A 14,492-nucleotide genomic window follows, 5' to 3' on the forward strand; every position below is an offset into this window, starting at 1 on the left:
AGTTATAAGTACATAAGTCAAGAAAAAGGTGGAGGGACGTGAGTGTGTGTGTGTGTGTGTGTGTGTGTGTGTGTGTGTGTGTGTGTGTGTGTGTGTGTGTGTGTGTGTGTGAGAGAGAGAGAGAGAGAGAGGTCAAATTCTATAATTATTTACAGTGGAAGCTGAGCATTGAGCAATGATGCAATTTATGATAATTTAAGTGACTATATTTCCCATGGTTTTATAACTGTATGAATACAGTGGAGATAGTATGAGATTTCACATAGTCCTGTATGCTGTGTGCTTAATTTGAAAACATCTGTATCACTAAATGTGCTGTCAGTAACATTTTCTTAACAAGATATTATTTATTGCAAACTCTGGATCCAAAGGCAAAGCCAATTAAAAGTCAGAAAGACACACGAGAATTTTTTTAATGCTTGTGACCATTGGCACAAACAGCAGCAAAATTAAACATTTCATTCAATTTACCTCTTAATGTGTTCATGTTCCGCCACAAGGTAATCTGTTGAAATGAAGTGGGTTATATAGTGAAATCAGAAATAGCTCAGAATACAGCAGGCAAGGTCTCCAAGCCTGTCCAAGCTTTGTGCTAGGATGCAGAGCCCGGGGATCAGACAAGGACTCGTGATGGTTACTCCCTGACTGAGTGATGAATCAATCTGCCAAATAAGCAAATGCTTTACCTTTCTGGGAAAAGAAAGTGAATGAACAGCTCTTTCTGACATCCCTGGGTGCCTGTTTAATAGAAGGAGGCTTTAGGATGCCTTTGTAAGATAGCCGTGTGGTGGTTGGTAAAACAAGGCCTAGAAGGCTGAATTTAATGGGAATTTAAGGAGGCAGCAGTGTTAAGCCAGATCATCCAGCTTTGGGCCATCACTGCTCTGCTGGGGATGTCCAAGAGAGCTCAATACAGTCCAGTGCTGGAGAGAGAAAATATTTTTAAAAATATTTTTAAAACAGCAGCATGATTTCCCCTCCCCCTTTCTTTCTTCCCCCTTTTAAACCACAAAGACACTTTTCACCTTCAGTTAAACTCAGTAAAAACAGTACACTCAGGATCACTGCCTACGTTGAGGCCTCATCCAAAGCCACTAAAATCAATGGAAAGATTCCCATTTATTTTAATGGGCTGGAACAGGCCCTTCATGGAGAAATGTGTATAACTATATGCAAACCGACACAGCTATGCTCCCTTATTTGAGTGTGTATGTATGTTATATACACAAAAATATGGGAGCATGGTTCACATATCTCTGTGTGTGTGTGTGCGTGCGCGCACGCGCATCAAGGACCTGATCCAGATGACACACACACTATGAAAAGTAAAGATAAGTGATAACTGAGAATTTATGTCCGTTTACTAATGTACTTTTCTGACCAGAAAATATACAGTTCTTGGCTAGACATTCAGCTAAGATCTTAGTTACACTTTCACTGTGGTTTCTTGAGGCAGCAGAAGACACGTGTCTAGAGAAAAAATATGCTGGCAGCATAAAAAACAGCACCTGCAACTTTATACATGAATAGGTTTTAACTGTAACTTCTAACACATGATTTCCATAACCTGACTTCTCGGTGTTGTTTACGTCTATAGCATTTTAAGTGTTCAGAATGCAGATTTGTTCACACTCTGTCAGAGCTGTTGTGAAACAGTATAGGATGATTACGTAGGAGAGCAATGTGTCAAGGATACATTTGTACCCACCAACTGCTCTCTCTCCCAGCTGGGTGAACACAAAGGGGACCAAGTTGCAGTAGTTTCACTTCTGAAATAGAACAAAGGGGGTGAGCAAATATTATGCTTATGTACATTTCTGAAAGGCAGCAGTAGGGTTTGGTGGATCACATGCTGGACTGGGAGTCAGGGGACGTGACTTGATCTGTCCTCAACTCTGCTTCTGGCTCATTGTGGATTTGAACAAGTCATAATTTATTTGTTCCTCACTTTTCCCATTTGGCAATGTGGGAAATGATATATTCCAGGTTCTGAAACTGTCCAGAAGAAAGGCACGACTATATCCATATTATCATTTATTTTTAGTAATGTATGGAAATACATGGAGATAGTTGAGCCTGATACTGCAGTCTTTGCACAGCTGAATCTCATTCACTTCAGTAAGAGTCTTGCCAGTGAAGTAAGATCAGAAGCTAGGCTCAGCCTAAGCCTGCCTGCCATTTTGCTAGTTCAGAATCAAGCTACCAGGGCAAAACTGGATGACATGGACACAGTATCTGCATTAGTGCATTCTTGTCTGATTGTACATGGATTAAAAAAATCCGTTTTTGTGTCACTTTGTGTCATAGTCCATAGGGAAGTAAGGTACACAGAAGTGCAAGCAAAAAGCAGAAAACAAGTACATGATAGTGTGGTGGGTCCTATGTAAAATCATGGACGAAGTTGCTATATTTCCTAGATGTGTCAAAGTGAATATGATGAATGTCACGATATGGCCACAGATGAAAAGGGAACAAGTTATACCAAAGCTGCCAGCTATTATAGAATTTAATCAAAACCTTGGTAAAACAGAATATATTTTTAAAGAATAAATACAATTAAAATGAACCTCAGTCTTTGAAACGGCACACTGTTTTTTTCTTTAAAGTGCACAGTTAAACGGTCTAATCTAGATGAATTATTTTTTTTTAAACTTCTTTCTTGTGACTGCCTCCATTCCACCACACAAGGGTTTAGCACAGCACTTGGAAACCATCTTAAATTCATTTAAACCTGGCGAGTGAGTTTGCACTAATCTTACAATCTGGCACTGAGTTTTAGATACTTGGACAATTGAAGAGAGCCCCCTATAGAATAAATATGTGCATGCTTTCAAACGTGTCTCTTGGGTACTTTGGTTCACGAACACAGTTAAACAGGGAATGGTACTTTAAGAATGAAACCGAGATAGTAAAAAAAAATCCTGAATGAAACTTGGTTAAAATCCATAGTAAGACAATCACCAGGAGTAAGACAATATAGTATAGGTTGGGATACACAGCACAGATTGCAATGTATGGCAATGCTTGGTTTTCTTCAGAGCATTCTGATCTATGTGTTACATACACACACACACAGCATGTTAACTTTGAGAATGTGTGGTATACATATCCAAAACGTAATTACTTCAGGTGAAAATCAGACATCAGTGTGATTGCACCTGCTGACACCACTGCTGAAGTTAGTGCTTCTGTTTTTGTACCCAGTGAGCCTGCTTTGCTGTTTCTACATAGCTGTGGCTGCTGTTACTTAACATGTTCATTTTTTTTTTCAATTTTCAGGAAAACGTACAAAAAAGGGCATGGCTACTGCAAAACAGAGGCTTGGGAAGATTTTGAAAATCCATCGGAATGGGAAACTTCTCCTTTAAAATTTCGAAAACTGGGACTTGATCAAAGCTCAGTAATTCCTGAGCTGACACTAACTCTTCAACTCTTGAAGGACTTCAGTAGTATTGTGCATCATCTTAGGGACAATACCAGTTAACTTTTTGCCACCACTTTAATAATTGTTTTTAACTTTCAGCAGTTAAAGTGTACAGAATACTGCTATAAATATTTTTTAATATAGATGTCCTTTCTCAAATTGCTGAGAGTGACTAGTTCGCAAAAAGTTAATGATAATCCAAGAAATTGAGGATCATTCCAGTTTTAGGAAAGTATCCCTTTAACTTGTTCATAAGTGGAAACCAGTTGTTTTAACAGAATGAACATCCATTTCAGTTACATTTCACTTAAGAAAAAACAAGTATTATCTTTAAAAAGGTATCTGGTCAAGGAGCAGGAGATTAAATTTAAAAATTCTGCATTTGTCTGACAAATAATATTCAAAGGTGGGGGACCTTAAGTTTGATTGCTGGAGACTTTTCCCAGGCTATAGCGAATGCAGAAGGTAGTCTGCATAATGTGAAACTTCATTATCTCACCCTGATCATGATCTAGATGTGTTGGAGGAGTCATTACTGCACTTGAGCACTACTCCATCCCTCTCAGATAGCTGCGGGTTGGACAATACTGGGTGCACGAGGCAGCATTAGTTATGCACAGTGGGAGCTGGTTTACTGCTGGGTTCATAACTGGTTGGGAGTTTTAGCTCTATGCCTCAGGGCCAGGTTTTTTTGCTAACTGACACACATGATGGTACAATAGCTCGTGTCAGTGTCGAAATCAAAGCACACAAAGATGTGTTGCAGACCTTGCAGTCACTTTAACTGCAGTACATGAGGTCAAGCTCTGCTTCTTCATGTGCAGTTTTTGACGTTTATATCAAAGCACTTCTTATCAGATACACTTACTTTGGGAACGAGGGCTGCATGCATCCAGGTGTCAGATAGTGGGAAAGTTTAGCTTATTGACAATTTGACTGGATACTTTTTTGTCTTTTAACTCTTTTAGTGTTTGGTGTAGAGTGCATTATTTTACATTAAACTGCTTGTCTGCATATAAACACTTGAGGGGTTAAATTTGTTTCTCAGGCAATCCCGTATTTTAATTTTTAGATGTGTTTACTAAGGCATATTTTTCATAGAATGTAGCTTGTAAATAGCTTTTTAAATAACTTCTTTTTTATAAAAGTAAAGTATCTTTAGACATTTCTTTCTATAGACTACTTCATTAACATTTATACAAGTCATTGCTGAGTATTATCAGTTGTATTTTAGTTTGGTTTTAAAAGGGTTGGGTGGTGGTTTTTTTTGTTTTGTTTTTGTTTCACTTTCTTTGGGGGGGGCGGGGGTGGATTTGGGCGTTGCCTGGAAAACAAGTAAAACTTTGTGCAGCCTTATAAAATGTCTTATACAGAATCAAATAGTAGAAAATAATCTATTTAAGACACATTTTGAAGAATAATCTTCAACTTTAATACCAGCTCTTTGTTTTAATTCTTGTATTATGAGGGGATACAGTTATTTTACTAGCACCTTGTGAAGTGTTTCTGTGTTTTGTGATGATGTAATTTATTAATGTTTGTAGCTTTTTATATTTGTACATTTCTTATGAGCTTTGTTTATATACACATTACCTGGATGTGATGTCCATGGGAAAAAAAAAACAGCTACAGGAAACAACTGAGGCCTTATTAACTAACCTTTGTACTATTACAGTGGGACATAGATTCTGAATGGTAGGAGTCTGAGAAAGTTAGTTGAATAGGGCCCCAGATTTATGCAGAGCAGGGTTTTTAAGCTTCCCTAGTATACTGTTCTTGTTGAGCATTTATATACTATAACCCAGACATCATGCTGTTTTTTTATTATTATTTTCGCAACATGTACATTTCTAACAAAGTTTATTGTGGCTATCTATTACAGTGTTTTATTTACTGATTCATATCAAATGCTCTTGTATCAAGTCCATGAAATCTAAGTAAACTTAGATCAAAGTTTAAAAAAAAAGTAAAATATTTCAGGTTTTGTATAGAATCGCGTTTGGTTAATTTATTACATATTAATCATTAGGGGCCCAATGATGCGATGTTATACACATGCCACCTTTCTGAAATCAACATGATAGAATGGGACAGATACTACAGAGCAGAACATGATTCTTTGTTTCATTCTGTTAAGCTATGGTGGTTCCTCATGGGTTAGAGAAGGCAGCCATGACTGGGGCGGAGATAGTCTGAGGACGGTTTAGAGTACTGTAGTGATGAAGAATTTCATAAGGTTGGGAATTCTGCTACCTACAGAAAGCCTCAATCATGCAGACTGCTCCACATAGATATCTCTCCTCTCCCATGTCTAGATGAAGCTATGTTGAAGTCAGTGAGGTTACATACAGGCACGGAGGCTCACCTGCGAGTTCTTATTGCAGGATTGGGATCTACATCTGTAAAATTGGGTTGAAAAATCTCCTGGCACTAGGCTTTCTCTCAGTACCCAGCCAAGTCTAGGAAGTGCTGACAGTTTGGAAATCGGGGGCTTATATTTTTCCTGAACCCATCCTTGCTTGAATACTAAAAATATCAAATGTATTTTCAGTCCAACGCTGGTATTAACAACCAGAGGCTAAGGTTAAAACATAATAAATAGAAACATTAAAAGGAAGACAGCTTGGGTGCTTTAACCTCCAGCACACAATGCATGAGATTTGTTTCCAGCAGAGAAATAACTCCACAGAGGATGAGGCAAGGCTGAAAGCAGTGACACAGCAAAGCGGGAAAGCCTTATTTTTCCAATAAGTTTATACCAGGTCTAATAACCCATCTCCTAGCTTCAACTCATGCCGTTTTCTAGCCAGTCTTTCCTGAAGTAGTAATTGGAATCTGTCACTGAGCTCAGTATCATATCCTTTCCCTAGCTGCGTAATCTCCACCTACAGCTGCCAGCACTTCCCACCTCCCCCTTTTGCCTTCCCTATCTTGCACAAGCTGCTATGTCCAGGTCTTGTGGATTGGGTTAGGAAGCAAGAGTGGGAGAAGAGCTGTCTGCATCAGGTGTACAGACCAGGGGATGGAGGATGGTTTACAGTGGTAGGGAGGGGAGTGGGAATCTTGGATTAAGAAAATTCCCATTCTGCATTGCCTTTTTGCTCCCAGAAAGCCTCATTCACTTCCGTTAGTGGCTCCATCTGGCAATATCTTAGATGTAATCACAGCCACAACATAATTCCTAAATGTTACAGATACAATGGAACAGAAAGATTCACATAGCCATAAATGAATTCATTGTTTTCGCAGTGTTACAGGCCCCATCTGCTGGAGGTGTCAGTGATGGGATTGAGTTTGGTGCATCTTCTCAATTAATACAGTTCATTTTTTTAACAGCATGCAGGCAAAACAAAAAACCCTGCACCCTGACAAATCCAAAATGTAGCACCTCTCAAAAGATTAAACAACTAACCTATTTTACAATTAAAACAGTAAAGAAAACGATGCACAATTTATACAGGATTTTCACATATGGGCCAAGCGCATTTTCTAAGACTATGTGCCTGAAAAACTAATAAAGGAGCAAGGGGCCCTCCCTCTTCATCAGCGCCGGGTGCAGCTAGCACTGGGTTAAAAAATACAGAACACCAGTGGCTGAAAACAGAAGAGAAGGCAGTGCAGAAGAGAAGGGTGGCATCACGCATGTTACATAATGCGCTGCAAAAAGATACAGAAATAGTTCTGCACCATGACCTGGATTTTTGTCCTTGATTCATCAAGGTACTAAAGCACGTTTGACACGAAGCATGTGAAGAGTTCCACTAAAGTCACCAGCACCACTCAAGCTGCGTTTATGTACTTTGATGAATCAGCATGTGTTGACATACACTGCTCATTTGCTTCAATATGTGGTAGGATAATTTGGTGGCAGCCCTTGAAATTAATGTAACATTTTAAAGGATACAAATAGCCTCTGCTTCTTCAGAGTCAGAAACCTCAATTCCACTGAACGCCATAAATTGGGAGGAATGGGGGATGTATTAGTGAGTTTGTTTTGCTATAGTGTCTTCGTCACCTTCCTATTCATAGGTGTAAACTACACACAAATTTATCCCATTGACTTCAGTAGCACTACATCAGAGAGAAAGTTGGTCCCTTGTGTTTTGATGTCAGGGTAGTATATTGTTTAACAGTACTTTTAACTTATACATTGGAAGACCTGTCTTGCTTAAGTAAGTGTTGCACCAAAGTCTTCAAGCACTTCACTTACAATGTAACAGCGACAGACCCTGGTCATCAGCGGGCGGGATCAAACCTGGGACCTCTGAAGCTAAATGCATGAGTTTACTGCATGAGCTAAAAGCCATATGGGCCTTAGAGCAAACTCATTAATCTCTCTCGCTCGCCAAGTGGTCTCGCTGCTAGTAGATGGGACAGACCACCACACCCAGGAGGTGTGTAGGTTACAACAGCCCTTCTGGGCAGCACTATTAGTCCCAATTAACAGCTAGGGAAACTGAGCCTCAGTGGTGGTGTATGATTTTAGAGCATGTCCCTCTGAAAGCTGGTAATAGTCCCCCCCACACCTCCCTACTCTATTAGAGCTGAACCCTCCTTTCATGCCCAGTGAATTTTGATGAGCTGTGTCTCAATTGCTTTGGCCAGATACTTCATCTATGTTCAGTGTTTGAGGCTAGTAATAAAGCAGAATATTTGCATCAAAGAATTAAATCATTGGACAACATAGCCTTTGGGCCCTCGGTCCCCCCACCATTTAAAGTTTTATAACTTTTGTTTAGTCTCTCTTCCAAAGTGTAAATGAAATTGTGCAAGCTATGCCTAGTGGAAATGGCTGTGGGAACAGTCCAAAGCTATGAAATGTGTGTTTAAATTTACCATTTCACACACATCTAACGCCATAGTTCAAGTTCAGAAAGCTGACTTTGTTCATAGGACAGATGCTTTTAAAGCAAGAGCTGCTGTAAGCCTGCATGTTTAGTGTTGTGTTAAACCAAGGAATGTAACTAGCCACTAGATGGCACCCTACTTCTTCATTAGAAGGACCATTTGACTCTTAGAGTGACACATTTGATTTAGTGAACAAAACCCTGACATGATATTATTATTGTTTAACCTTTTCCAAAATAGGCAGGTGAACACAAAAAGGGTGGGGGGAGACATATCCCAACCTAGGAACAGTGTTCCAGCACCAGTGGTGCCAGTGTCCTTATAACAACTCTGGAATTAGTGCACTCAATGTCAATGTAAGAGACCCACAGCCACACACAGCCAGGTTCATTACAGGGTCTTGAATCCAGGTCTCCTATCAGCCTGGTGAGTGCCCAAATCACTGAGCTACTACATAGTTTGGGGCAGAGCTCTCACTCAGTCTCTCCAGTAGAAGCCATGACTTAACTGTTGGAGTAGGCACGTGACTCTAAGGGCATGTCTACACTTACTTCTAGAGCGATTGATCCAGCAGGGGTAAATTTATTGCATCCAGTGGAGATGTGATAAATCAACCACCGAGCGTTCTCCCGTCGACTCCGGTACTCCACCAGAGTGAGATCCGCAGGCGGAGTTGACGGAGCATCAGCAGGTGACTTACCGCAGTGAAGTCTGCAGATCTAAATATGTTGACTTCAGGTACGTTATTCACGTAGCTGAAGTTGTGTAACTTAGATCGACCTCCCCCTTCTCCCCCTAGTGTAGACCAGGCCTGAGTCTCCTAGCATTTAGGAGTCTGTCGTAACCACTGGCCTATAGAGTCATGCTCTCTCTGTTGTTAGCCCAATGAATATTGAAGTCAACCGGAGAGATTGAGAGAGAGCCCCACCTGAGACTAGAGTGCTCTCATGGATGCTTGGAGACCTGGGGGCAAATCCCTTCACTAATCAGGCAGACTGGAATGCTCTAATTACTGGGAAGAGGGAGGGGTGTCACCAACAGCACCTGCTCCTTCATTATTAATGAAAAAAGATGGACCTTGCTTGGGTGCCTACATGCAGGAGAAGGTTCGTGGGTGCGAATTCCCAGCAGAGGGAGGTATTGCCATCCAGCCCAAAGTTAGGCACCTAACTGCCTTTAAAGGTGAGGTTTAAGCTACAGCTCTCTCCTCAGCATTTCTTGTTAGTGGGATTAGGCATCGCTCCACTCAGCGTGCTGGGGTTGTGACTCTCCCTGTGCCTTATATAGGGCACCTTGAGACCTGCCTGTGGCTTCCACAAGGGGGAAGCATGCCTAGCGGTAGGCATTGCAACAACTGAGCTGAAGTTCCCTGTGTGGATCTAGCCCTGGATGCTCATTTTAAGCTGAACTGAGCTGGAGCTCTCAAATACAACCCGGGTTTCTCAGAGAGAAGGAACTAGAGCTGAAAACACCTGAATTTTAGGGCTGTCCAGTTCCACTCCAAATCTCTAGTTTCACATGGGATTCCTGATACTTATTGACGCCAGCTTGGCAGGAAATAGGGAAAAAAAGCTTTTTTCTTCTTCTCCGTATTGGGGCCTGGCAGAAACCAAGATGTCCAAAGGAATGTGACCATTTAGAAACACCAAAACTTTCTACAACAATGAAAACAATTAATTTTCAACGGGGGGAAAAGATTCAATTGGTTCTTTATATGGACTGATTCACTCGTCCCTGTTTTTAATTCAAAAACCACTCCATGGGCTTGACACAGCTTACAATAAAGGAATGAGTGAGGAAAAAAATCAAGGGCCATGTGTATGCAGAAGGTCCTAGAGAAATGGAACCTCTACAACCAACAAAAACTCCATGGAAGCCATCAAAGGAGTTGATAAAATAAATCAACATGTGGCTGATTCAGCAAGAAATTTATTGCATAGTGCGAGGAAATGTAAAACCAAAATGATGATAGATTGGGAGAAATGACAAATGTGTTAATCCGTTTGACTAAAAGTATTCTATAACTTGGAACATGTGCGCATCCTAAGTCCAGGCAGGAATAACAAAAGGCTTGTTGGCAAGTGTAAAGCCCATTCACAGAGAAGAATTCCTAGGGAAAAATGCTAGACAAAACACTAGATACCAATGATATAGACCACCCATTATCACTGTGACCGTTCAACTAGGCTGTGATTCAGCCACATACTTCAGGCCATGTTAAACTATAAGCAGCTAAGACCATGGACTTCAATGGGACTACTCAGGGGCTTAAATTTAAGCACATGTTGAGCAAATTTAAGCACTGGCTCGAGGCCCTACTGCCTTGCAAGAAATTTCCACAGGAGGTTCATGCTAGTCTCATGGTAATACAGATCCTCACTCCAAGGGCACACAACCTAAACTTGTGACGAACAAAGGTTGCTAAAGCATTGCCAGGTAACAGCCCCCTCCCTCCTGACTTCTCCCAACCTGGAGTACAAAGTACATGCCACAATTGTAATGAAGTCAAGAGTGAAGTATGTCAACTACGACCAGGGGTGAAAGTAATATTAAATTCTTACAGGTACAGGGGCTGGCTCCACCCCTGGAAGGGGCGGGACCTCAAGTGAAAGGGGTGGGGCTGGGGGGGTCAACCTCCCCCAGCCAGCCCATCCATGCTGCCTGGTCCCCGGGGCTCCAGTGGCGATTTAAAAGGGCCCGGGACTCCCGGCCACCTGCCCCTTTTGCCCCCCCCCCATCAGCAGCCTGGGGGAGGCAAAAGGGGCAATGACGTTAAAGCGCTGCAGCCAGTGCTTTAATGTGGGCTGCATACAGGCCGGTACTGGCTTCTTACCAGTATGCTGTACCAGCCCACTTTCACCCCTGCCTACGACACAGTGGATCTGGCCCATCTTCATGTGCCATGGAACAGCAAGAAGTACTAGCCTTACTTACCACGCACCTCCTGGCAGTAGACTATACCACAGAAGCCAATATTTCTCTCTGAGAAGAACCAGATGGAGAAACTACTACTGCATAAGGCAAAAATTGCTACATCTGCCAGTTGGGTGTGTGCACCTCCCTTTACTATTCTGCGTCACATGGCAGCATTGGCTAAAACCAACCTCTTACTGGTGTTCCTAACTCTTGTGGCCAAGCCTGGTCAAAAGTTAAGTCCCACACCTGCTCTTTGTGGTTTCTAGGGGTGAATCCCTTTATTTTTTTGATGCAGTATCCTTAGCCATGGCCGCTTGGGCCACTAAGTATGCAAGGAACAGCGCTTGCTCTAACTAACATTATAAGAGATGCACAGAATTTGTCTGTGGTTTTCACCAGCATAAATAAATTGGACTATGACACAGCAGCCAGCTGAAGTACTAGGGTCTCAGCACGGTACAGCAGGCTTTAATTGTGACTTAATTAGAATAGGAGTAAGTGAGCACATGCCTGTACCTTGGCACAATGTGCGAAAGAGAACGCATCGCCCCAAGCCAGGGCATGGTTAGAGCACCTTGGCTGGGTTTCCTTTCAGAAATTCACATAAGAATGAGCCCAAAGGGGGCCTCCCTGGGCTGCAGGCATGTGCAGAATGTACAGGAGGGTTCTCTTGGCTCTACAGAGATAGATTGGATTTATTTTTACAAACATTAAGGGTTAGCTTCATTTATGTGCTGCCAGCAGGCTTGGCATAGGATCTGAGCATTACTTCAAGACTTATTTGCTTACTTAGATTAGTCTAAATGAGCGATCTTCATCGTCTCCAGGGAATCCTATTTTACGGTCTCCTAGTCAATAGAAGTGACTATTCTATACTGAACGCTACAATGTTTCCCCCCACATTCACTGTAGCCACGAGTCATTGCAACTGAGTGTTGGAAGCTGTTCATTCTGAGGCCTGGTGCACACTGAAAACTGACAGTAGCTTAATGACGTCTCTCAGGGCTGTGAAAAATGCAGAACCCCTACGAGAGGTAGCTATGCCGACCTAGCCCCCGTGTAGATAGTGCTAGGTTGACAGAAGTATTCTGTCAACCAAGCAGGGCCGGCTCCAGGCACCAGCAAAGGAAGCAGGTGCCTGGGGCGGCCAATAGAAAGGGGCAGCACTCCGTCCTTTATTGGGGCGGCATGTCCGGGTCTTCGGCGGCACTTCGGTGGCAGCTCAAGCGTCCCGCTTTAGTCTTCGGCAGCAATTTGGCAGCTGGTCCTTCACTCCGTCTCTTCCTCTTCAGGGGCACTTCAGCGGCAGCTCAATTGGGTTTTTCTTTTTTTCCTTTTTTTTTCTTTGCCTCTTGGGGCGGCAAAAAAGCTGGAGCTGGCCCTGCAACCAAGCTACCACCGCTCAGGCAGATGGATTAACTACAGTAACAGGAGCAGGGTTTTCAGGATGGATATACCCTGAGTTTCAAATGCTAGAAGCTGCAAAGTCCCAACTCTCATTTCTGCAAGATGCCTCCTGAATGATTGAGCGCCGTCAAATGGGGAAGTTAGGGCTCTGAGTGCCGTCAAATGGGGAAGTTAGGGCTCTGAGTGCATCTCTAAGGTGCCACAAGTACTCCTGTTCTTCTTTTTGCGGATACAGACTAACACGGCTGCTACTCTGAAACCTCTCAGGACTGGGCCACTATTAAGTATTTTGGCCTCCGTTTTCAAAAATGACAAAGGCCCAATCCCAGACTTCAGTGAGTGCTTAAATACCTTTGAGGAGCTGGGCCTAAGCGATTTTGGGTGCTTCAAGGTGCCCATCTGAAGCCATATTAACTGATTTCCTGCAAGTGCTGAGCTTCTGCCCTCTGAAAATGAAGACCCTCTATGGTGGCTCAGATTGGGCACCCCAAAACCGATGCACCAAATTATTGCTTTTGCCGCTTTTGAAAATTTAGACCTTTGCATTTTTGCTTAGTCACTGTACTACAGATAGGAATGAATGAACCAATTGGAATAAAATAAGACCCCACGTGAACCTTCATTTATATCTTGAAAGGAACCAGAACTGAAATTTCTCTGAGGTTTTAAAAAAGTTGAATCAACTCTCCCCCCCACCATGTTATTTTTACTGGGCTATTCTGCACTTCAGGGTTTGGCCAAGATGCAAAGCTATGTTCCATCAGCATTTCCAGTCCAACTACAAACAGGAAGGACCAGAAATCTTACCAGTTTCACAGTCTTGTTCTGGAAAAATGTCACATAAGGAACCGATTTTTGGATGTGTATCTAAATCGAACCCTCTCAGTGCTTCCCCGTCACTTTTTATTGTGTAGGAGGCTTTCTAGATTTCACAGTTAGAATAAAAAAAATGTCATTTACTGAAAAAAAAATGACTAATGTACATACAGGTATTTTACTTCTGCCACATTTTTGTTCTAGGTTCAGGATTTAGGCTGCATTATTAGTAGATGAGAAAGATGGTACAGTGCCATAGCCTAGGACTTGAGAGATCTTGGTTCAATTCCCTGCACTGCCACAATTCCTGTGTGACCTTGGGCAAGTCTATGCTGTGTTTTAAAACTCACAGCAGTGAGTCTCAGAGCCCAGGTCTACAGACTTGGTCTATGGTGCTATAACCAGCCGTGTGGACATTGTGGCTTGGGCTCTGAAGGCTTCCATGCCTGTTTTTAGCACTGTAATATGAGCCCGAGTCTCTGGACCTGGCTCTGAGGCTTGCTGCTCTGGGGTTTAAAATGCAGTGTAGACACACCCTTTGCCTCTCTGTGCCTCAGTTCCCCGCCTATAAAACAAGGATAATAATACTTCCTTCAGTTGCAGGGGGGTTGTGAGGATAAATCCATTAAAGATTGTGACATGCTTTGAGATCTACGGATATAAGCGCTATATAAACGCTAAGTATTATTATCATAGATTTAAAAAAAACCTTTTTATTAAAGCAAATTTACAAGAAAACAGTAATATGCTTCTCTTGTGTACCTGTAACCCACACACCTCCTGGGTGTGGTGTTCTGTCCCATCTAGTGGCACCAAGACCACTTAGAGAGAGAGATTAATGAGTTTGCTCTACTAGGCAGTTGGCTTTTAGCTCATGTGGTAGAGGCTTTGCACTAACCTCCAGAGGTCCGAGGTTTGATCCTGCCTGCTGACGACCGGCGTTTGTCAGCGTTACACACACACTTGGTGTGAAAGCTCTTACTTTACCAAGCAACAGAGGGTCCTGTGGCACCTTTGAGACTAACAGAAGTACTGGGAGCATAAGCTTTCGTGGGTAAGAACCTCACTTCTTCAGATGCAA

At 42.3% G+C, this 14,492-nt stretch overlaps 1 protein-coding gene and 1 long non-coding RNA gene across 3 annotated transcripts in view; one reads left to right on the forward strand and one right to left on the reverse strand.

Moving 5' to 3' along the window:
• The window catches only part of PHF2 (PHD finger protein 2), a 145,101-nt gene extending 139,687 nt beyond the window's left edge, over window positions 1-5,414 (forward strand). For both annotated transcript variants that reach the window (XM_034775599.1, XM_034775600.1), the window contains one exon: window positions 3,280-5,414. In XM_034775599.1, coding sequence (XP_034631490.1) covers window positions 3,280-3,368 — 89 coding nt within the window. In that variant the 3' untranslated portion in view covers window positions 3,369-5,414. The remainder of the gene's footprint in view (window positions 1-3,279) is intronic.
• The window catches only part of LOC117879988, a 66,511-nt gene that overhangs the window by 12,158 nt on the left and 39,861 nt on the right, over window positions 1-14,492 (reverse strand). The window lies entirely within an intron of this gene.

Source organism: Trachemys scripta, chromosome 7 (assembly GCF_013100865.1).
Source record: "Trachemys scripta elegans isolate TJP31775 chromosome 7, CAS_Tse_1.0, whole genome shotgun sequence".
Lineage (NCBI taxonomy): Eukaryota > Metazoa > Chordata > Testudines > Emydidae > Trachemys > Trachemys scripta.